This window comes from Idiotropiscis lumnitzeri, chromosome 9 (genome assembly GCF_059441095.1).
Source record: "Idiotropiscis lumnitzeri isolate Australia: NSW breed Sydney's pygmy pipehorse chromosome 9, RoL_Ilum_1.0, whole genome shotgun sequence".
Classification (NCBI taxonomy): Eukaryota; Metazoa; Chordata; class Actinopteri; order Syngnathiformes; family Syngnathidae; genus Idiotropiscis; species Idiotropiscis lumnitzeri.
In genome coordinates this window covers 3,703,041-3,725,844 of record NC_142399.1, presented here as the reverse complement: position 1 = coordinate 3,725,844, position 22,804 = coordinate 3,703,041, and the positions used below count along the sequence as shown (strand labels likewise).

Here is a 22,804-nt window from a genome sequence, read left to right as displayed (position 1 = left end):
TTTGTAGATAAATACATTTTTAAATTTAACTTACATGGAACAAAATCCGTGGAATATTAAACTATTTTACGATTGTTTGATTGGAATTGCACATTTATATTAATCCACGATGGTTTTTAGACAGAGTTAAGATCATGAAGAAATGTGAAATAAAACGTGTTCCGTTCTGATTTTCCAAATTGAGCGTAGAACTCCAGGATACACAGCGCCCTCTTCAGGCGAAAAAACATGGTTGAAGCAGTCTTGTGACGTCATCAGATGAGCGACAGAGTCGTCTATGTGGACCGGGGAGCTCCGTGTACACACAGCAGGCAACGGAGTGCTTGAAAATGGTCAAATCAGGGAAACTCCGATCCGGGACGAGCTCGAAACTCAAACGATGGAAGAAAGGACACTGCAGCGACTCCAACCCGCGGACGAGTCGACATCGACATGCTGCTAAAAGTCGCTTTTTCAGCCGACCGTCCGGTAAAGCTTCATTTTGCACGTGGTTTAGGGGCTGGGCTAACTTTAGCTGCTGGTAGCCAGTTGGATTCAATCCACATCGATGTCATGCAATTGCGTAGCTCTAAAAGTGTTCTACATTATTTGGGTTTTTCTCTTTTAAGCATGGAAAGTCCGTAAATGTCCGATTTGAAGCTGTATTTGGTTAAGTTGAACTCAAACTCTCACAGGCCGCTGTCTTACTGTCATGTAGTGAGCAGGTTTATTGAATGTTTTGCTCTTCTGAGTGTATGACTGTAAAACTGACGAATGACTTGACTTGCTTGGTGCATTGCCTTCATAAAAGAACTGCATATTTTATAATTACAGTTATCATTTATCATTTACCTGATAGTTGTACTAAATTAAACGACTTTAATAAAATATGGATAATGCAAATATTTGGTCTATAAATTCAATTGACAATTATGTAAGATCCATGGAAGTGACGTGCTGTTTTTTTTTTTGTGACAGAAAAAAGTGATCTGACGGTAGATGCGCTCAAGCTCCACAATGAGCTGCAAACAGGTCCACTGCAGATCAAAGCAGCGAGCCAGAAAGATGCACGTATGGAAGACGAGCCGGATCAGGCGCTGTCGGAGAGGACGTCGGGCACGTTCCTCAGCGGTCTCTCAGACTGCTCCAACCTGACCTTCAGGAAGGTGCAACGTTTCTGGGAATCCAACTCGGCCGCTCATAAAGAGGTATGAACAGAGCAAAGAGCAACGTCTATACCTTTTGGCGTCCATGTTGAGCTTTCTTCGATGTAAGCAACCTAATTTCCGAATTGCTTTGCAGATCTGCGCTGTGTTGGCCGCTGTAACGGAGGTGATCCGCAGCCAGGGTGGGAAGGAAACAGAAACGGAGTACTTTGCCGCTTTGGTAAGTGTGCTGACTGTGCATTGTGTATTGATACGTAAAAGGTTGACCACGATCCATGCCGTGGCACACAAATCAATTAAAGTCCAAAGATTTGTGATGTGTGAGCTTTAAATTGGCCCAAAGCTAAAATAAGCAAGGGTAATTGGTGTATTATGTTTAATTAATTCATTGTATCTAGATGACCACTCTGGAGGTGGTGGATTCAGCGGACTCACAAGCTGCCGTGGCCTACCTCCTCAACCTCACAATGAAAAGGTTTGCCTTCCCACAAATGGATGCATTCATGTCAAGTTGGTGAAGAATGAAATGAATGCATGCGATTGGCTGCTTTCAGGGTCCCCGCTCCGGTGCTCCAGTCCAAATTCTCGGACACCGCCAAGGCTTTGATGGACATCATGTCCCAGCAGTCCTCGTCCGAAAGCTCCTCATCTCTCCGATGGGTGAATATGTCCTCTTTATTTTTCCTTGATCGTTTCCAGCCACATCAAATTGATCATCTTGTTGCTGTCCTCCTCAGATTTTGTCATGCTTGGCTACTCTGTTGAGGAAGCAAGACGTGACTGTCTGGACTTACCCGTCCACTCTTCAAGCGTATCACGGCCTCCTCAGCTTCACCGTGCACAGCAAACCAAAAGTCAGTTCACTCGTCTGCATTTTTCGGGGACAACTATTTAACACGACATTGTTGTGCGTACACGCCCGTGTAGGTACGTAAAGCGGCCCAGCACGGCGTGTGCGCCATCCTCCGAGGGAGTGACTTGCTGTTCGCAGACAAAGCGCCGGCCCATCACCCCGTTGCCGCGTCCACGGCCAAGTTCTGCATCAAGGAGATGGAGCAAGCGGGAGGTCGGCCAAATTGTTTTCAATCTGCCGGTCATGAAGGTGTTTAACTTGTTTTTTCCGCTGTGCAGGAAGCAGAGAGGACACAACCACGCTTCACGTGCTGGGCCTCCTGAAGGAGCTGATGTCGTCGTTCCCCGTCGGGGCCATCAAGTCGTGTTGTGAGACGTTGTTGCGAGTCATGACGCTCAGCCATGTGGTGAGAATGTTGTTTCAAAACAAACATTTCCACTTCCTTTCTGTTGATGTGTTTTTTTTTTCTGCATGAAGCTGGTGACCGCGAGTGCCATGCAGACCTTCCACAGACTCTTCAGCGGGAAGCCAAATGCTTCAAACCTGTCACCTGAACTCAATGCACAAATCATCACAGTAAGACCGAAGCAACGTAAACAAAACAAACAAAAAAAAGTTGTCCTGCTCTTTATTACAATCTGAATTGTAAATTTTCCCCACAGGCTCTGTACGACTACCTTCCAAGTGAGAATGACCTGCAGCCTCTGCTGGCTTGGCTCGCCGTCATGGAGAAGGCGCACGTCCACTTGGCATGGTAACACGCACTTAAGGAATCATCTTTTCAAGCGAGTTGTCGTGACGTTCCATTGAGCGAGTGTGTCTTTTGTGCAGTTTGCAGAGCTCGCTGAGTCTGGGCCACCTGCCTCGCCTCTTTTCGGCCACCATGTCCTGCCTGTTGTCGCCTCACATGAAGGTGGTCTCTGCAGCCGCCAACATGCTCAAGGTAAAGAAGTGAAATTAAAAAAAATTGTCACACGGTCCACTGTAAACAGTAGTTTTATCCACAGTATATAAAGGCAGTTGTGGAAATATCACGAATAAAAAGCGTGATCTTTTATGGCAGACTTTTGATTATCGTGAATCATTTGTCAAAATAAATTTACGTTTGTAGAATTTGTTCCAGAAAACTATAAAGTGATAAATTCACTTTCACAAGCTGATTTCTCATCGTACAGTCTGCAGCGATAGACAAATAATTTCCGAGTTTCCTTGAATGCGGCACAAGCAGTGATTCTCAAAAATGTTGCGCGATCGTGGCACACGGGCTCGCTTTAGTAGTGCACTTGAATCAAACGCTTCATTTTGTACGCTTGACATTTTCTTTTAATTAACTTGCGTGAAATAATGTATTTTAACTGAATCATTATTTTGGAGTAGTGTAGTGTTCGTATTCAAACTGCATAATTTTACTGTAACTGCTGTTGTACTAATTAGAATCTTTGTCGTTGCCAATTATACGAATTGAACTTCTGCCCTGCTTTTGATGTACACGTAGGCCTACTGTGCTACTTTTTTCATGGTGGTCATTATGGTCGTATTCGGAGTCAAAACTTGGAGAACCAATGTACTTGAAAAATGTAAACGTTAACCTTTACCAATTCCAGATTTATGTTTCATATTTCAGGCGCTGCTGACAGAGTGCGTGGGTCCGCGCATGGAGGAAATCGGCTTGGTGTCTTCCACCGCCTCGGCAGGAAACGCCTCCTATGTCTTCAAAATGTTTCGGTAGTCGAGCTTTTGTCGTTTGCGCAACAATTTGCAGGCAGTGCCGTGACGCTAATACATCAAGCGTTTACGCGTGTGTGTTTCAGTGTCGTCGAGGAAGGCTTGTCTTATCGCTTCCATGCCTCCTGGCCTTTTGTTTTGCAAGTACTCGGCTGCTTCTACAAAGTGGCGGGGAAACAAGCGCACCCTGTCATGACCAAGGTACCGTGATCGTAAATATGATGTAATACGATTGAATTTTTTATTTATTCATTTTAAATGTTTTTGCACAAATAAAGCCTGTGCCATAATCGACATGTAGTTATTCTGTAATTGAGTAAAGAAATATTTCTCACCACTACTGTATAAGAGGGAATGCAAGTGACAAAAATAGAAAATGTAATCAGTAATGTCTACTTATTTTGTGATTGCATTTGAAGACAACGTCCTTGAAAATCTTTTCTCCTGGAAAACGATTCTCTTTGGAGGGTCTTCTTAAAAGGAATGAAAAAGACAAAATACTTCATGGATGTTTATTTCTTATTTTTTTTTTCTCCCCTGTGCTCGTAGTCGTTGCAGTCTCTTGCCGACCTGCGAGCCACTCCTCAGTTCCCGTACAGTGGCGAGCTGGATCTGGCTGTAGGGGGCGCTGTTCAGAGCATGGGGCCTGAAGTTGTGTTGGGCGTCGTGCCTCTAAACATCACTGGCTATGAGTAAGTGCTCGCTCACAATTCTTCTAATTATATAATAGGTTTTGTTTGGCTTTTACTGCACTGTATCTTTTTCTGTGGTGCTCAGTGACGACCTGGAGTTCCCGCGGAGCTGGCTTGTCCCGGTCATCCGCGATCATGTGAAGAACACTCACCTGGCCTTCTTCACTTCATATTTCCTCCCTCTCGCCAACACACTCAAGCAGAGAGGTACATCTAAACATTTGTCCAAAAAAATCAAATTAAACATGACACTGGATAATGATGGCATCCTTTTGTGTTGTAGCTGAAGAGTTGGAGCAAGCGGGCCAGAAACTAGAAGCCAAAGTCTATCAGATCTTACAGCTTCAGGTTGAGTCCTTTGAGATGCAGCAAAACATCCATCGCAATAGAATTGTCCAGACTTGCGACACAAATCGACATGGTCGTTAGTGACACGAGTGGATGATGTCTTTCAGATTTGGAGCATGCTGCCCGGTTTTTGCACGTGTCCCGTTGATTTGGTGGTGTCCTTTAAGGGCATCGCCCGCTCTCTCGGCACGGCCATCAACGAGCGGCCCGACCTGCGGCTCATCGTCTGCCAGGCCCTGCGCACCATCATCAATAAGAGCTGCGCGACAGGTACCGTGTCGTTCTTCAAGTCGTATCCACGCGGCTGCCTCTGATCACCTCTCTGTGTCCGCAGAGGAGGAAAAAGCCCAAGTGGGCTTCTTCTCCAAGAACTTCCTGCCCATCCTTTTCAACGTGTACAGCCAGCAGCCTGCCGAGGGAGAGTCCGGAGCCTACAGGATGGCCATGTTGGACACCATCAAAGTCTACTTGACAGTCACTGAACTGCAGGTTTGATTAAAAAAAAAAAAACATGCGTGTCAAGTGTGTTTAAAAATGCCCATGCTAAACAAACCCCAAATCACCCTTAGATGATCAACACTTTCCTGCAAAAAGCCATCGAGAGATTGACTAGCACAGAAAGCGCAGAGTTCATCCGGTAAGTTTATTTCAGAGAACTGTTTCATTTACATGTTGTAAGATTAGGAAACTACCATGGGGGTTTATTTACTTAACTGTCGTTGGCAAGTGTGTCTATTAGTGAGGAGGCATTTATTTCAATATTTAAAAAAAAAAGGTAAAGTTGTATTGTGCACATCGTTCAACATATATACAGAAAATGAATGTCTAGTTTCATGAAGAAATATATCTCAATTAATTTGTCCATTAATGAAGAATCGTATCAACAAACTGTGATCCTTGCTGCATACTACGAACGCATTTTCCGGACTACAATGCGCAGCAACTCTTTTTTTTGGGGTGGGGGGAACAAACAAAAAATAATTATATACAGGCCGCACCCGGGTTTTCTATATTGAAAACAATTAGTTGTTTACTGCATGGAGAGAACGATTTTATACTGTGAATGCACATAAAGGTACATCAACAGATTGTTAAAACAGAGCCTTTTTAACACGGCAACAACTTTGCTGATTAAAACAGAAAAGACCCAAGAGGAAAAAAAATATTTAGCGTATTTTCTAAACTCTAGAGCGCCCCCTACTGGTGAAATAAAATTCCAAAGAAAAGCTGCGTGGTTCAAAATCTAGGAAAAAAAATAGCAGCTTATAGTCCGGAAAATACGATACTATTCATTTTATTTCCCGTGAGGAAACGATTGGAGGGAGGCATTCAGTAGTCGCACATGAATGAGGCACCCGCTGACTAATTGGGTCACTATTTGAGGAAACGCCGTTTATCAGATGTGGAGTTCTATCGCTCTCTGCTACTTTTCAGGTTGTCAATGATGGACCTCGTGATTGCCATGGCGCCCTTCTTGGATCAGCTAACGTTGACAAAGACATTTGAGCTCATCAGGCCATATTTGGAGGTTTGTGCGCGTTGCAGGCTTGAAACGCTTTTCCAAGTCCTCTCACCCGTCCGTCCTTGTTCTCGCTCAGATTAAAGAACCGGGCATGCAGAAGAAGGCGTACCGCGTGCTCGAGGAGATGTGCGCGGGGGAGCGAGACGAGTGCAAGTCGTTTGTGGTGGCCAATCTGGAGACTTTAAAGGTGGTCTTGCTGGAGACGCTGAAAAGTGCTTCATCGCCGGCAAAAAGGGTGAGAAGAGAGTACAAAACACACGGGTAGAATTTAACATCAGGTACGCCTGGTGCGATAGTTATTGCGTCTATATTTTTTCACTGTAATTCTCCTTAGCCTCGACTGAAGTGTGTGATCCACATCACGAAAAGACTCGATGAAGAGCACAAAGACTTCATCACCTCGCTGCTGCCAGAGGTACCCAAACATACGCTAACAAACAATGTGCAAGCATTGATCCGTCCCATTTCTAAAGGACGCTCTCTTCTTCAGGTGATCATATGTACCAAGGAAATGTCGGTGGGCGCTCGCAAGAATGCGTACACCCTGCTGGTGGAAATAGGAAACGCGTTTGTGCGCTTCTGCGGGAATGCGAAAGGTAAACTAACAAAATCGAGTAAAGGAAATTTGAAGAACATGCTGTTAAATGTCAGCGGCAGTTGATGTTCAAAGTTGTTGTGTTGTCGCATACTTGCGGGTCCCAAATTCATCATTCCTGATGTCATACTGGCACATGATGTAGATGGAAATCTTTGGCAAGTTTTTAACCAAGTTGTGAACAAATCAAGTTGTTGACTTTGTTGGAGAAGGTTCGCTGACTAACAATGTGTGTGTGTGTGTGTGTGTGTTTTAGAGGCCATCGGGCAGTATCTGGTGATGGTGTATGTAGGCCTCACAGGCTCCGTCACCATGCTCACCTGCACCGTGTTGGCACTCACACGACTGGTGTACGAGTATAAAGGTATGTATGAATGAATGTGCTTTTTGGCGTCTATATCCGTCAATGGCAGTGAATGAGTTAAGTCTATACACCGCTTTAAGCGTGCGATTTTTATATAAATAAAAAAAAGCAGTGTGGTGTGTGGACTAATTCTATGCACTGTAAGAGTCCAATCAAATCCTGTGGTTATTTATGTCAGACTCTATTGAGGTGTCCACCATGGCGCAGCTTCTGCGCAACATCTGCATCCTGCTGCCCTCTCGCACCCGAGAAGTGGTCAAAGCGGCGCTGAGCTTCATCAAGGTCATCCTTTTTATCCTGGACACCCAGACGTTGTCGTCGCACCTCACTCTCATGGTACGAGCGGGACACGTGGTTAATATCTCACAGTGGATCATATCGTTAATAACGTGGAGTCTTGTGTCATAATGTTTGTTTTCGTGCTAGTTGGACGGGATTGGGAGCATAACCGATGACGCAAGGAGACACTTCAGAGTCAAGCTCAAGAACATCTTCACCAAGTTTATCCGGAAGTTTGGGTAAGGCATGGAGGAATCTATTTTTCATTTTCTGTGTGTGTGTGCTCACTTAATGGAAGAAGAAATTTTTCATTTCACAAATTGGAGAACTGTATATAATGTAGCTAAATGAACTTTTGAAAAGAAATGTGTTTTCCAATTTGTATTATTACAAGGCTTGTATTTCAAATTTGAAAAAAATCTCACATTACGTGCCCAAACTTAAAGCTCTGCGTCTTCGATGTGATCGTTGTCCTGTTACACCATCAAAACGAAATTAAATCCAAAGCCCAAAATCTACATACAAAAACAGTTGAACTCTATTTGTGTAGCGTGCCGTTTTTCTTTGGAAGGCGTCACTGAGGGCTGTTGTGTGCAGGTTCGAAGTGGTGAAGAGGATGCTACCTCTTGAATTCCACAAAGTTCTGGCCAACATACGCAAGACGGAGGCTCGCAATAAGAGAAAGAAACAAGCAGCGGAGCAGCAGGAAGACTCAGACAGTGAAGACGAGACTCCCAAAGTCGCCAATGACAGGTACAACACGTAGTTGTCGATCTCGCGTTCAATGTGAAACCTCGTTGCTTTTGTCTTGTCAGTATTGAGGACATCCTGGCGGGGTCAGACAGCGAGCCGTCGGAGGACGAAGGCAAGGCCGGGAAGAAGAAAGGCGGGAAGCAGCAGAAGGGTCGGGCTTGGCTAAAAGAGGGAGAGGATGACGACCCGCTTAACTTTTTGGACTCCAAAGTTTCACAAAGAGTGCTTGGTAAAAGAAATACACTAATTAATATATATTTTTATATTTTCATTGATGTACTGTGTATTTTCATACAGTATTTACATTAATACAATAAAATAAACATTTGTTTTTACTTCAGGCAGTAGATTGGCAAAATTGGTAAAAGATTTTGCCAAAAAGCTGCTTCAATCTGTTAGTTGCTATCCCTTTGAAGTTTACTCTCAAACTTTTTAATCATTTATTAATCTGTTGATCTATTTGTTTTCTTTAAATTTTCCCAACCTCCACGGGGCCAACTACAAATGTCACAAAAATTATAAATATTGAAATTATGATCTCATCTGAATTTACTCTTAAAATATATATTTGTGTGAATAAATAATTTAACACAGCATCTCAAGTCAAAATCTATTGAAAAGTTCCAAAATAAAAAGCCACCTCTACTTTGCATAATTTTTCAATTTTGACTCCGGAATATTTTGCCTCTGCCAGCCACCAACCCAGAGAAGAAAAAAAGCGCCAAGGCGGCGGCGCATGGCTTTAAGGTGACGTCAGATGGGCGGCTGATGATCACAGAAGACGACGACGACAATGACCAGAAAGGTAGCAGGCACCCACTTTTTTTTTGTTCTTCTTTCTAAGCACCCACAAATGTTCGAATAATTCACCACGTCTCACAGATGACGACGAAATGCAGGATATTCTGGAAGAAGCTGGAGTGAAGAGTGTGAGTGTTTTTCGCCATGATGTACCACCAAAAGGCCAACACGATGAACTGCAGATTCACAAAGTTAATATTCACTTGTTTTCTTTTATTGTAGAAAAAGTCCCAAAAGAGGAAACTTCGAGATGGCAACTTTGATGAAATGGACACCGATTCACATAAAAAGTACAAAGGTACACTCTAGTATAGGCAGAAGGGGCTTAAGCGTTTTTTGTTTAATTGGAATGAATCTTGTTGATTATGTTGAGTTTGTTGTACGGCTGCATACAAAATGCAAGTTTTGAGCAAGCCAAACTGAAAAAAAAAATTGTTTGGAAAAAAAACTGAATAACTAGCACATAAAATGGTGTAAAGATTATTAGGATTTTGGCATGAAGTTAAAATAGAAAAAGATCCAATTTAACTATTGAGAAGAAAACATTTTCAAATATTATTGTACAAATTATTTTCATGAATAATTGTAAAAGTGATTGAATAAATATTCTTGGTATTTGCTGGTATGAAATTAATTATTACAACCTATTTTTGGATCAGCAAACAATTGTATCCCGTTGCCCATCTTTAAAAATGAACGGCATTAATTTTATTTTTGTGATTAAGTGCAAAAACATGTATGGTCATTGATTCAGATTCTTGCATTGCTTGAAAATGTCTATTTACATACAAGTTTATTTTTATTATTTTGATCATCTGTTTGTTGATCAAAGGAGACAATTTGGCAAAGTAATTCATCAAGTATTTACATTTCCTATATTTTGTAGGAAAATTCCTACCATTTACATGGAATGAATTAATGGAATTTTTCATGTTTTTACTCAGCTGGTGGTTCGGGCATCCACAGACCTTTGGGAGGCAGCAGAGACTTTGGATCGGAGTATAAGTCAAAGGTGAGGCAAGCATCACGTAGAAAACACCTCAACAGATTTTTATATATATTTTTATATATATATATATCATTTTTAATTTATTTATCTCATTCACGACGATTCTAGACGTCAAAAAGTATATTCGTTTTACCTGGATTGGCAGTGAAGGATTTATTTATTTATTTATTCATTTATTGGCAGAAAGGAAAAGGGGATGTTAAGAAGACAGGCAAACTGGACCCTTACGCTTACGTCCCCCTTCGGAAGGCCCAGCTCAATCGCAGGTATGAACGCTACTTTGGAAACCACGTTATTCTTGAAGGATATTTGTGACATGGCGTGTGCGTGTATTCGTCAAACAGGAAGCGGGCTAAGCTGCAGGGCCAGTTCAAGGGCATGGTGAGAGGAGCGCAGAAGGGGGCACTGTCAGGGCGAAAAAAGCAGAAGGGCAAGAGGAGAGCCTGAAGATCATGGATGACTCTTCGAACAAGTTCCAAATGTTTGTTTGGTGACGTTTCGCTTGTGTGCATGTGAAGAGGACATCAGTTTGTTTTTGAACTGCCGCTATTAATACTAATTCTCTTCACATTGAGTCTATGCAGATACAAAGACTAAGTATTATGTATTTCCTTTCTTTGCCACCTGAGGGCAGTGTTGGCTCGTAGGTGAGATCATGCGTGAATAAAAAATAAAAAACATCTTTTAAAGGAGACATGCATATGATTTTTTTTTGTTATCAAAACTGATTAGAGTTCCATTTGTCTGTGACATGTTGTCATCCGAATTCCAGTGTCAGTGACTATCAGGATTTAATTTGCGTCCAACAAAATGTGAAGCATCTCTGCTTACCTTGAACCTTTACCTTGCTTACCCTCTCCTAACATTTAAACTTAAAATATGACTTTGAATACACTCCAAAAAAAAACCTCTGCTTTTGCATTGCGACTCCATAAATGTCACAAATGCATTATTAGTGTCCTGGCAGCAGTTAAAAGTCAATTTGTTTAATTGCAGCACTAAATGTCATAAACCACCTCGCAAGCATATTTCTACAAAAACATCTGAATATTGTGAAAATGTATCACTTTTATGAGATGAAAAAGGTGACTCATAAAATAAAACCAAAACTAATTAGTTTATTGAAGTTGTTAATACAGAAATAATGCAAATGATCATTTCAGTCAGTAAATGAAGTGAAGAGAAAAGCACAAGGCAATCTTTAGTACTAAAGTTGTAAAAAGACCACAAATGTATGTCAGTCTGAAGGGCTTGCGTGCATTAAAAAGTAAAAAAAAAAAAGAAACCCAAGTGTTGAACTCAACCAAGGCTATTAAAATAAATAAAATCTGTAGAAACTGCCCTGCAGTTGCAACACAAATTTTAGTTGGTTGGGAAATGTAAAAAGATCGGCGAGGGTAGTCTACATTTTTAAAAAAATCTTCTTATTCATTACAACACTCTTGTTTTTATGAAAATCTCCTGTAACAAAACTAAACAAGTTACTCATCCATGACATTCTACACATTCCAGAAAGGGTGGGGAATCTTTTTCCTATGAGAGGACAAACTAAAAAAAATGATGCAACAATCAAACCGTTTATCGAATGCTAAGCACGTCTGCCTCACACTTTGGAGGTTCTTGGTTGGAATCTCTCCAACACCCTAAAAACATGCATTTTAAATTCACTGAAAATTAGAGAATTCACATCACCCCCTGATCTAGAAACTATCGCGGATGGACTTCTACATGCTGTGAGAATATTTTTTTTGAGAATGTTTTTGCTGTCCAGCAACAAAGCCCACAGGCTTGCAGGACTTGGACCACTTGCATCATCATCATCATCATCATCACAGCCTGGGAGGGGGTCTGGAAGGCGGTGGTCCCGGGGGTGCGCGGGATGGTGGTGGCCCGGGAGGGGGTCGTGCCACGGGAGGGGGTGTGCGTGACGGAGGCGTGGTGCGGGGCCCTCTGGAAGGCGGCTTGGTTCGGGGGACAGAGTTGGAGACCAAGGGTCGCTGCTCGGTGGGCGCGGGAGGAAGGGAAGCGGTGGGAAGGGGGGAGGATGGAGGAGAGGGGGCGGCGCGGGCGTAGCTGGCAGATTCGTCGCCTTTCACCCGGTGGAAGCGTATGCAGCGGCCCTGGAAAGACGCAACAGAAATGTTAAAAAAAAAAAAAACAACACTTTGGTTTCACGTCTTTGTCTGTCTGTCCGGCTGTCTCCATTCATTTCCATCGTGCTAACCGGTCGTCCATCGTGCCGCCTGCTTAAAACACAAATCACCAAACTGGTGCCTGTTTTAGGAAAAAACTTGGAGCTCATCACACTCATCAGCAACCATGAAGAGGTCAGCTTCAAAAGGTTTGGTGAGCCCTGGCTTCAAAGATTATATCACCACCACATAATGTAAGAGCTAATTAGCATTAGCATTAAGCTAGCAGGCTATTCTATCTTGTTTAAAAGACACAAGATCCTTGTTTTATTTTTTAATGTGATAATAATGTGTGTCAGTTACGGGGGATAAAAGTCCATCAATGGACAAAAATTTATTTTTTTTGGAAAAAGATTTAAGGCTTTACTGTTTCGCATTTTGAAGAGAACTAGCGCCGTTGCAGCTAAGCGACTGCCTAAGCGAGTCGCGTCTCCACTTGTGCGGACAGAAGCGAGAGTGTTTGACGGCGGACAGAGGCCCGCCTGTCTTCCCTTTCACACCTGCGCCACAATAGCTCACAAAATTAGGCACACACACTTACGCAGTCTTTCCCTTTCCTCCTCCTGTGCTGCGACACCCAACAGAAAGCGCTTTATGTCTTGTTATGCGTTGGCAACATAAAGAGGCATTTCCAAATATGCCCACAATAGTTAACAGAGGGTGCTAAGCATGATTTACAAGGCAGCAAAGAGTGGGACGCTTCTCTTATTGTTCTCATTGATGGCTGGTTGCAAAGTCGGTGTTGTTGTGAGGGATGAAGAGGGAGCTCTCTGTGTCCTTGGTGGTCTGATTATAACACCTTATTAAACAGAGAGGCCCTAAAGTCACACAGGGGCCATTTAGATGGCCCGGGCAGCAGTAGCTTTGTGGCTTGAGGGGCGCCATTGTGCAAACGCATGTATATGAGGGGCTGCGTAATTGATTGGGGTCAGTCTGCTTGGGGAGAGGAGGGCTGCCTTGGGGTGGGGGGTGACCGCCGGGGTCTTGTCAACGGGCTGCAGAGAACGGGCCGGTTTGGGAGCAGCAGTACAACACCAGCGAGAGCATATGGACACAATGAGAACACAAGCTCATGAATATGAGTGTGTTTTGTGTTTTGTGTGTGAGCATGCCGCCGCCACAACATATGGCCTGAATGAACCCTCTGGCTCATGAATAAACAGACAGGAAGGTAAGGGAGGATTCTGCAAAAAGACAAAAGAATTTGCGTTTTAGGAAGAAAAAGAAACTGGCAACCAATAAAACTTTTTCTGACTGAAAATGACACTCGTTAGAGAGACTATTGATAAATCAAAATATTTCGAAATTTCTATCCCTTCCTTTTTATCGCATCTTTGCTGGATGAGTGCAGCACATCTTATTTTGGAGTCAACAATTCTAAGTCGTACGTCTACACAATATTATCGACCCAGCCGCAATTTCTTTTCACAAAAAAAGGGTTACTGTTGGCCGGTAACCACGCCGAGACTACCAACACGACGCCGACAAGCGCCTGTCAAGAAAACAGTCTTTCCTCCCTCATTTCTTACCTCCCGCTGTTGCCTTCACAGACTCCCCAGAGAACAGGAAACCACAGAACTTGTGAACTATTTTCCAAGTCGCTACAACACTTTAAAAAGCACGATGTCAATAAATATCAATTTTACTTCAGCGATTTTTTTTCCAACTTCGCTTATCAAAACCGCATTTTAGCACCTCAGCTTTGTTTTATCTCCACTCAACGTTAGCAACGTCTAATACGTGGCTGGCAGTGACAACTGTCCTCTCGTATACATTGAACACGTCGTACAAGCGGACAAAAATTATCAATAAATACTTTGAAAAACAGTATGAATAACGTCTTACGTTATATATTTTATTTTTATCACTATTCCAGCTTTTCGTCTTTTCCCATCCCGGCGGGAGTTTCGGTCACTTCAGTTGTAGCTTTTGCCTGGGTTTCGTGGCTTTTGCAATCGCGATGTAATTCGTTGTTGTTGTGGCTTTTGCAATTATGACATTTCTCGGCCCCCGTATTAAACAGACAACAGGTGGAAAGGACTTTTGCTAAACAAGTCCTCCTGTGTCGCCTAGCATAAATTGTCCAGAGCGTGGAAGAGATACCAGGAGACGAGTCAGCACACGGAAAAAATCGCAAAGCAAGCACACTATGCTTGTATTTTGCCCGATCTGATTTTAGCTGCATTCCTCCTTAGTTGATATTTTTGTTTTGCTTTAAAGTTTTACTTAACATAAATTGTAACATATCACTACGGTTATTCCAGAACCAAACATGGACAAATCAAGGCCTTCTTCTAATAAATCTTTGCCTCCACAATGGAATAATTCACCATGGACACTTTTTCACAAAGAAAATTGTGAGTAAGAACCCAAGTACAGCTCATAACCAATTCGCTTGTCTTTATGTCATGTGCAAATGTATCCAAATTCAATGGCAACTTTTTAAGTTGCACTGGTAACAAACATACTTGAATACATGCAAGATAAAGAAAAGACTTATATTTGAAGATGTTTTCCAATTTTTATTCTACGCAGACTAACCAAGTGGCCCTGTGATTGATTTGTGTGGCGAGCAGTTCAAAATCAACCAGGGGAGGCTCCCGCTTTATCTTGAATGGAATAAGCGATGGATGGATGGATGGATGGATGCTTTGGACGTGTGGCAGACGACAAAAGTCGAGCCTTAAAGAGGTGAGTGATGAAATGTGTTGGATGAAATTAGGGCGAAGTGAGGCTTTAAAGCAAAGTGATTGGGTGACGGACGCGGGTTGGCGGGAGGGGGAGGGGGGGCAGGATGGCGGGGCGACCCTCTGGTCTCTGCCGTACTGTGTGACGGAGCATCCGTGCCATCAGCTGTGGGGACAAAAGAAGGGAATCACTTGTGTCACAATATGGCTCGTGGCCTTTAAACTGCCCATCTGTTTGTGTGACGCTCACTCGGCAGTGCTGACACACAATTACAGTGACAAGCGCACACACATGCAGCACAGACATGAAATGCAAAGACAGTGTGTGGCAGAAAGTGGTAGCACGCTGATGGCCGTTTGCAGATGCAGCGAGGTAAAAGTAATGCGGGGAGAAAGCTGAAGGAGCACTCCCCTGAATAGATGCTCAATAATCTTTCCTGCTTTGTTGTGCTTTTTGCCACTTTAGTTTATCAGTCTTTAAAAAAGGATATGTTTTCCATCATATAAATAGTTTCTGCGGGGGTTCAAGGCAGTACTCCCGCTCCCGGGGGAATTTATTCAACTTCGACTAAAGTTGTATTTATTGGTCATACACTTATTTGGGGAATCATATTTTGGTAACAATGTTACCCTATTTTACAATTCTTACAATTAATTTCTGAAAGTGGAACCTCAGTTCAATTTCAGAAAAAAATATCAAATTCAAATCACGGTGGAGCAGAATGGACTTTATTTTTATGTTTTCATTTATGTGGTGTTGAGATTAGCCCGGTACTGAAGAAGTCCAGTCTGTGTTTCCACACTGTATTCTTGTTTCATGAAGCATAAAATGTTCGAATCAAATTTATGACTTACTGACGCCTTTTTTTTTTTTGGTAGAATTTTTCAAAGTTGTTACATTGTTCATTTAAAAGACCGTAAGTGAAAGTGTTTAGTAAATTAACAACGCCAATTCTTATACATATTGGAAATAAACTGTCTTTCATATTAATTGATGGTCCATTTGCTTTTATTTTCCTGTAATCCTAACCTATAAAAGCAAAACATTTATGTCTAATAAATCTGTTTATTCAAAGATGAATTATTCAATTAATTAATGTTTTTAATATATGGTAAGAGGACCGTGAAAAAAAAAATGGGGACAACATAGTTGAAGAAAAATGGCTTTGCATGATTTCCGGTTCGCCAACAGTCTTTGCATGGCTGCAGAAGGACCAGTCGGGTTTTATTTCGTGCCATGTAAACATCATTGGCTCCATGCATCACAGATCGCGCGAGTCTTAGTTTTTTTTGTTTGGTTCGAGAGCTTGTTGGTGATCGTGTTGGCAAGGCTTTGCGGTTGAATTTTGCTGTGTCATTCTGCTTCCATTTCTTGCATTTTAACACGTTGTCTTTGACCTCGCACGTTTATTGCTTTTTGTTCCATATTTGTCACTACGCAAAGCTCGACTGACAGCGGCTCTTTAACGACAAGTCAACGCGATCTTTTATATTTGCCAGGCTTTTCAGCGGAATGCTGCTCTCACTTGCTGCAAAAGTGCACCCGCCCCCCCCCTTCCCTTTCCTCCGCCTTTTGTATATATGTGAAGAGTAGTTTCATTTTTCTCAGTTAATGGGGCATGAAGGCAGTTGTGCTCATTGTTGGGGCATCTCTGTGAAGTGACTGAGAAAACCCTCGAAAAACTTCTTTCCTCACAAAGATCAATTGTGCAGCTCGGAAGAAGAAGAAAAAAAAAAAAGTGACCAAGTGGAGCCTAAATCCATTGATGGTGACTATAGACGCATACTGTTACATACGAAGAAGATGCGACACAGGGGACAAATTGATACATTTTCCAATGTGGAGTGACAATGACACCATTGAAAAGTGCAGATGTTCTGCCATGGCAACCAGCGTGATGATGAAAACATGTCCTCGGGGGTTGTAGGGGTGCCGTATGAGGGTCCAAGGTTAGAAAACAGGCGCCACTGTGCGCGATCTCGTTGTGTTACACCTTTTGTGTGACATAATGATGTCACGGCGGCAATGGTGGCACCGCTTTAGAAATGTTTCGGAAAAAATTGCACCGTTGATAACTAGAGGCCATTTTATATGCATTGAGTGTGTAAAATGTTACATATCGACATATCACAGTTGCATGATGATGCTTGGGTTGCCACCCACCCGCAAAAATATCCATAATTCTACTCATAATGCCAATGTCTAGTTCGTATTATTTATTTTTTTTGCTGAAGGAATGCAAGCCGGCACTCACCTGGTCTCCCGGCTGAGGCCTCATCAGAGAAACTTGGTCGTAGCCTCTCCTAAAGAGGGCCCACAGAGCATCTAGCTTCCCCTGTGGGGGGGAGGAGGGGGAGGGGGCGCAGGCACATTATTCATTCCAATTCTAAACATGCTTCAAAAGTGTTCACGCATCATTTGAAGACAAACCTGAATGGGCGTGTACCACCTCCTCCGCTGGGTGGGCCGGCGGTGAGGTTTGCGAGGCTTGGGTTCATAAGGCTCAAATTCCTGCTCCGGCATCTTGACGACGGCATTTTTGGGTTTGTCCAGCTTGGCGCCCTCCTCGGTGGAGCCCTTCTCCCCCCAGCGCACCTGCATGAAACACATGACACGTTTCACACCCAGCAAGTGCTAAATGTGTCAAGTGTGTGTGTGTGTGTACCTCCATGCGTTTAATGCCCCCCACTCCTCGTCCTCCGTAGTAAGAAGCGTCCACTGTGGGCCATCTCTTCTTGGGCATCCCATCTTCATCGTCCGATTCCTTTTTGAAAGGAAAGCCTCAATTGCAGCATTCCATATTCACAGTCTCCAATGAAATAAATCATACTTGCAATAGCCATTAAATGTTTGAAATTTTTACTTAGCACGGCGATGAAAATTAGCTTATGATCTCTTAAACATCTTGTGTGGGATAACGTTTAAGATAAATAGCATTTTGGTTTTGATTACTGATCCTGTTTTCAGCAATTATCTTCAACCATGTTCGATGCACACGTCGCAAGGTCTTTAATTAAGCAAATGCGTTTTAAATTTATTGCATCAATTATAATCCCTCAAGGGGAAACTCAGTTTAGGCTCTGATCTACTGCATTTTATTTTTATATTTTTGTTGAACACCACACCCATGAAGGCATGCAAGGTGATCGCAAAAGCGGGAGGGGAATTGGGGAGGTTGTCCTCCTCAAGGGCACCTTAACAGCAGTCAAAAGACGAGCATCACTCCAACAACAAGTTTACACGTTTTTTTTTGGGGGGGGGTTGTTTCTTCCAGCTCCAAAGCTTGAATCCTTATTGATGATCTGCTGCTGCCCATAAATGGATAAATTGGACGAGTAATAATAATATTTTATTTGTATTAAATTAACACATTGAGGTTAATGACATTTGGTTAACTGTAAAACAACCTATGAGATTTTGGGATTATTAAATAAATAATTTAGCAAAAAACTCCCAAAAGCCCATCTGGGAAAATAATGGGAAACGTTGAGATGGGGCCGCAGACGGGGGAATCCCTCTTTTTCTTTCTCTTTTACGGCTTTCTAATTTTTTTGTTGTAAGTTGGAATCATTTATATTTTAACATACCAGTGTTTAACCAATTTTTACACTTCTATGACTATGTTCAAATGCACAATTTATAATCATTTTCTAGATAGCTAGATAATAACAACAAGAATCAGCATGCCGTTTCTACTCACAGGTTCTGGGGGAGGCGGAGGGGGAGGTTCTTTGATGACCTTAAGGAAATAAAGCTCGTATTAATGTCGTGGGCCCGAAAGAGTTGTTTCCCGAATGAAGCTGAAACTCGGAGATGTCAACTTACCACAGTGCAGCAGAGGGGCCAAAACCACCACATGAGCAGCAGGGCCAAAAGCAAGAACACCACCAGCAGTGAGATCAGCACGATGGTGCCGTCAAACTGCACAAATGGACAATGGCGGCGGTGCGATTAGACCGAGGGAAAGTCAAAGGGAGCAAAACTTTTGCCGCTGTGCATTCAAAGTACTCACAGCCTCCTCTGATGACACACGCAAACAGAGGAGACGTCAGAAAGAAGAAAGGAAGAGGACCGGAGGGAATCCAGAAGAGGTTTTCGAAAGGAAAAGTGAAGTTTATTCCAATCTAGGTCCAGAGCACGCACATGATCTACTCACACATTCCGTCGTCGTGATGTGAACCGAGCTGGTGATGTAGGAGATGCCCTCATTCATGCTCACCTGCAGGTAGATGACTCTGAAAAACACGGAGGCAACAAAATCATGGTGCCGGCTTGCTTGGTCTGCCGTACATGTTTGCCCGAAGCAGCCTGCACATTCCTCCATTTGCTTTGTCCGTACTTGCTCTCTCTAAAACGCTGACATGGACACTTTACCAAAATCCACAAAGAGGTCAAGGGAGTTCTCCGCCCTATGGAGTAAATCTCCTCTGTACAGAAACCACAAACCTGAAATTTGAATGAGGTCTTATTTATCTGCAGCCAAGAGTGGGTGAATGAATGTTTTTTTTTGGGCAAATTGTTGATGCTTAGCGAAACTTTGGTGAGTCATGCATGAATAAGGTAAAAAAAAAACAACAACATATATTTTGTTAGTCTGATTAAAATTTTAAGATCTGCATTTTTTTTGCAACAATAGCATTTTAGAGCGAGTGCTCTTATTCTTCTTCTTTTTTTTTTAAATGAGTGAGGACATTTTCTTGCAACTTCTTATCTACAATTGTTGGTATAGCAACCTGTATTTTAGGATATCTTTTCAATCCAAATTTGAAAAAAAATGTGAAACAGTTAAAATAAATTAATTAATAAATATGCGAATGAAAGGTCACACATTTACTGTAATCTGAATTTGATATAGATTTGGGTTATCAAATCTGACCAAAGTGGTACCGTTTTTGGTATGTCTGAGGGGTTCTGGTGCCGACGGAATTTTGAACGGCATGTCAAGTACATGTCGAAGCGTTCCCTCACATTGGTCAGATGTCGCAATGCGTACCCTCGCGCTAAATATCATGTAGCATTTTTTGCTAACAACCAGCAACTGAAATAAAGATTGGTGAAAAACTAATGGAGACTTCACATCAGGTTAGAGTTTTAATCTAATATATACAAAACTGGATTCACCATTGAGAGTAAAAAGTAGGACATTTTGCTCTTTTTTTTTGTTTTCAATGGCTGAATGGACGGATTTGTTTGTGCCCAAAACAAAAGATGCTAGCAGCCAAAGTGAGAAGTCGCAAAGGAGGCAGCTGCAGATTGTAGTTCTTGGTTTCGGGAAAAGAGTGGAGAAAGGCTTCTTGTGCTGTGCTTATGGTTTGGGGGGACAGAGACAAGGGGGGCATTGAGCTTTGGGTCCACATTTGAGGAGAGGGCGGTGACGGGGGGGAGGTCACTGCAAGGTGGGGTGTGGATGGAGAGTGTGGGGGATGGGATGAAGAGGACCTTTTCTATCTGAAATCCCTTCAGCGCTGTCACTCCCCTTCTGAGACCCCTCTTCCCTCGATCATTCATTGACTTCCTCACCCACCAAAGCCCATGTTTGCTCGCCTTGACTCATGCTGTCACCGACTCGGGAGGAGGAAATCGGCAGCGCAGGTGCCACTTCTATACCCGCCATGGTACGGTCAGGGGACATGCTGCTATCAATCTCTATCAATCATCATCTCCCCACTATCTTTGCCCCGTGTGTGTGTGTGTGTGTGTGGGGGTGTGTGTGTGCCGTCGCATCCGGAAGGATTGCAGTCAACACGGATTTATGTGAAGCCGGCGTCAATGACTTCATTCTAGGAGACAAGGCTCGGATAGAGCAGGAGAGGATTGAGGGGCTTCGAGGTTTGGTCGGCAGCCTAAAGTGTGCGAGTGGATTTGGTGCGAAGGTGGGGAACGACTCCTTTGTTGGCTTCCTGTCGAAGAAATGAACGTAATGGCGGTTGCACCTGCGATATGTCGTGGGAGCGCTAGGTGCATCTCAGCACCGCCCATCAGGCGGCAGGCGGCCTCCTCTTTTGGGCCCTTTGGCCATTCACAGCTGACTAGCTCTTTAGTGGAATGCAAGGGTGTCAAAGAGTGCTGACTGTGCACTAATGGGCTTCAGCTACATGGAAAAATGGACTCCTTCAGGCACTGTGTGATGATGGTGCACCGCATTCTTATCTGGTTGCACAAAAAAAGTTGGTACAGCGATAGTAGGAGATTTTATGACTGGCTGCTTTAGCAAATGAATTTAGCGTAATTCTGCCAAGTATTTTTTTTTTAGCCAATTAATCGCAAAAAATTCCGTAATCAATTGCGATTGATCACATTTTTTCGACAATTTTTTTGTTCAGCTTTTAACGTGAATTTTACATGTATTTTAAATCAAAGACTGTTCTAATAGTTTTCTTTGATCATTGAATACAAACTAAAGAGAGCAAAAGTTTGTTCGGAAATTAAATGACGTAATTACCGTATTTTCCGGACGATAAGAAAAAAAAAAACGAATAAATAAATAAATAAATAAAATAAAAAATACAAGCCGTACCAGGCTATATGCGGCAGTTTTCTATGTTGAAAAAAAATAAACTGCATGTCGACAAAACAATTGTGTAATAATAATAATAATAATAATAATAATAATAATAATAATATTCCCTTTATTAGTCCCACAATGGGGAAATTTGAGATTCGAACCCAGGCCTCCTGGGGAGACTGGGTCCTGAACGCGGCGCCTTAGACCACTCGGCCATCCTGGCAGCCACTGTGAATGCACATAAAGCTACATAAACAGATTGTTAAAACAGTGCCTTTTAACACGGCAACTACTTTGCTAATTAAAACAGAACAGACCCAAGAGAAAAAAAAATCTAGATTTATTTAGCGTATTTTCTGAACTATAGAGCAGAAAAATTCACGGAAAAGCTGCACCGTTGTATTAGCCGCATGGGTCAAAATCTAGGATAAAAGTAGCGGTTTATAGTCCGAAAAATACGGGAGTCACTGGTTTAGAAATTCTTCAGCCTAACTCAGTGACGGTGGGAATGGTTATCTGTCTCTGGGTGTGACTGGCAACCAGCCTTTTGTAAGATGTCAGCTGGAATGGGCTCCTGCTCCTCGAAAAATTAATACAAACGTCTAATTGTTCATCCATTGTCTGAACCACCTCACCTATTCATATACGCTTTACATTTAATGTGATATAATACAGCATGTCAGCGAGTCTTCACGGGCCGGAGAATGAAAACAAAATTCCTCTTTCCAATTTGTGTGAGGAATGATTCCCTGTGAACAAACTTCATTGCAGAAGAGCTCAAATCACACAAGAAATCTGCGTGACAGCACCAAGACAGATGATGACTGGGAGGTGTCTGAAGCCGCAGGGCGGCCGTGTATAATTATGCACAGGACTTTGGGGCAACGGGGACGGGAATGCTGCCGGGCCTCGGTCCACTTGGAGCTCAGCCCAAAGCCGAGCTCTGTCTGCCGCACTCCAAAACTTCCACTCGCAATCACCAAGGGCAGGGCTGCAAACGCTCGGAGGAAACTTTACACTCGCCGGCCGCCTCCCCTCACACTCTTTCTCTCCCCTTAAAGTGTCAGCCACAGATTGGGATAGCACACAGATCGGCACGCACGTTCGGATTTACACACACACACACAAAGGGGGGGGGGGCTGTGAAGGTCTAAACCAGGAGGCGCTCATTAAGTCGTGTTCCTGGGCTCTCCTCCTGTGATTGGTGTCTGCCTTCGTTAGCTGTGACAAACTCTGATTGATCGCACACGCTCAGTGACTTTGGTCAAGTTGTTTTCAAGGACAAGTGGCGCGCCGTATAAAACCGGACTCACGCACGCAACCGGCTAAGATA

The 22,804-nt window shown here is 42.9% G+C and overlaps 3 protein-coding genes across 5 annotated transcripts in view; 2 read left to right on the top strand and 1 right to left on the bottom strand.

The window, feature by feature from the left end:
* Window positions 1-298: 298 nt before the first annotated feature.
* On the top strand, window positions 299-10,778 carry rrp12 (ribosomal RNA processing 12 homolog). Its single transcript, XM_088305360.1, has 34 exons — window positions 299-468; window positions 958-1,187; window positions 1,282-1,365; window positions 1,544-1,620; window positions 1,700-1,805; window positions 1,883-1,999; window positions 2,073-2,211; window positions 2,277-2,404; window positions 2,476-2,574; window positions 2,661-2,752; window positions 2,830-2,941; window positions 3,623-3,723; window positions 3,810-3,924; window positions 4,273-4,415; window positions 4,501-4,622; window positions 4,699-4,763; window positions 4,871-5,033; window positions 5,098-5,252; window positions 5,333-5,400; window positions 6,198-6,291; window positions 6,362-6,520; window positions 6,620-6,700; window positions 6,776-6,881; window positions 7,137-7,244; window positions 7,423-7,580; window positions 7,671-7,762; window positions 8,121-8,276; window positions 8,339-8,505; window positions 8,971-9,081; window positions 9,159-9,205; window positions 9,300-9,375; window positions 10,022-10,089; window positions 10,270-10,352; window positions 10,431-10,778. The coding sequence occupies exons 1-34, from the start codon at window positions 330-332 to the stop codon at window positions 10,531-10,533; spliced, it is 3,864 nt and encodes a 1,287-aa protein (XP_088161486.1). The 5' UTR covers window positions 299-329; the 3' UTR covers window positions 10,534-10,778.
* Window positions 10,779-11,184: 406 nt separating this feature from the next.
* antxr1d (ANTXR cell adhesion molecule 1d) overlaps window positions 11,185-22,804 on the bottom strand; it is a 24,208-nt gene continuing 12,588 nt past the window's right edge. Inside the window, exons 12-18 of one of the 2 annotated variants that reach the window (XM_088305362.1) lie at window positions 19,123-19,201; window positions 18,792-18,887; window positions 18,667-18,705; window positions 17,632-17,730; window positions 17,397-17,561; window positions 17,221-17,301; window positions 11,185-12,206 (exon numbers count right to left, since the gene is read on the bottom strand). In XM_088305362.1, the coding sequence (XP_088161488.1) occupies window positions 11,916-12,206; window positions 17,221-17,301; window positions 17,397-17,561; window positions 17,632-17,730; window positions 18,667-18,705; window positions 18,792-18,887; window positions 19,123-19,201 (850 nt within the window). In that variant the 3' untranslated portion in view covers window positions 11,185-11,915. Of the gene's footprint in view, window positions 12,207-12,422; window positions 15,132-17,220; window positions 17,302-17,396; window positions 17,562-17,631; window positions 17,731-18,666; window positions 18,706-18,791; window positions 18,888-19,122; window positions 19,202-22,804 lie in introns of those variants that run through there. The other variant, XM_088305363.1, reaches the window with a different exon arrangement.
* Window positions 14,326-22,804, top strand: part of znf488 (zinc finger protein 488) — a 25,898-nt gene continuing 17,419 nt past the window's right edge. Inside the window, exons 1-2 of one of the 2 annotated variants that reach the window (XM_088305365.1) lie at window positions 14,326-14,635; window positions 14,814-14,969. In XM_088305365.1, coding sequence (XP_088161491.1) covers window positions 14,905-14,969 — 65 coding nt within the window. In that variant the 5' untranslated portion in view covers window positions 14,326-14,635; window positions 14,814-14,904. The remainder of the gene's footprint in view (window positions 14,636-14,813; window positions 14,970-22,804) is intronic. The other variant, XM_088305364.1, reaches the window with a different exon arrangement.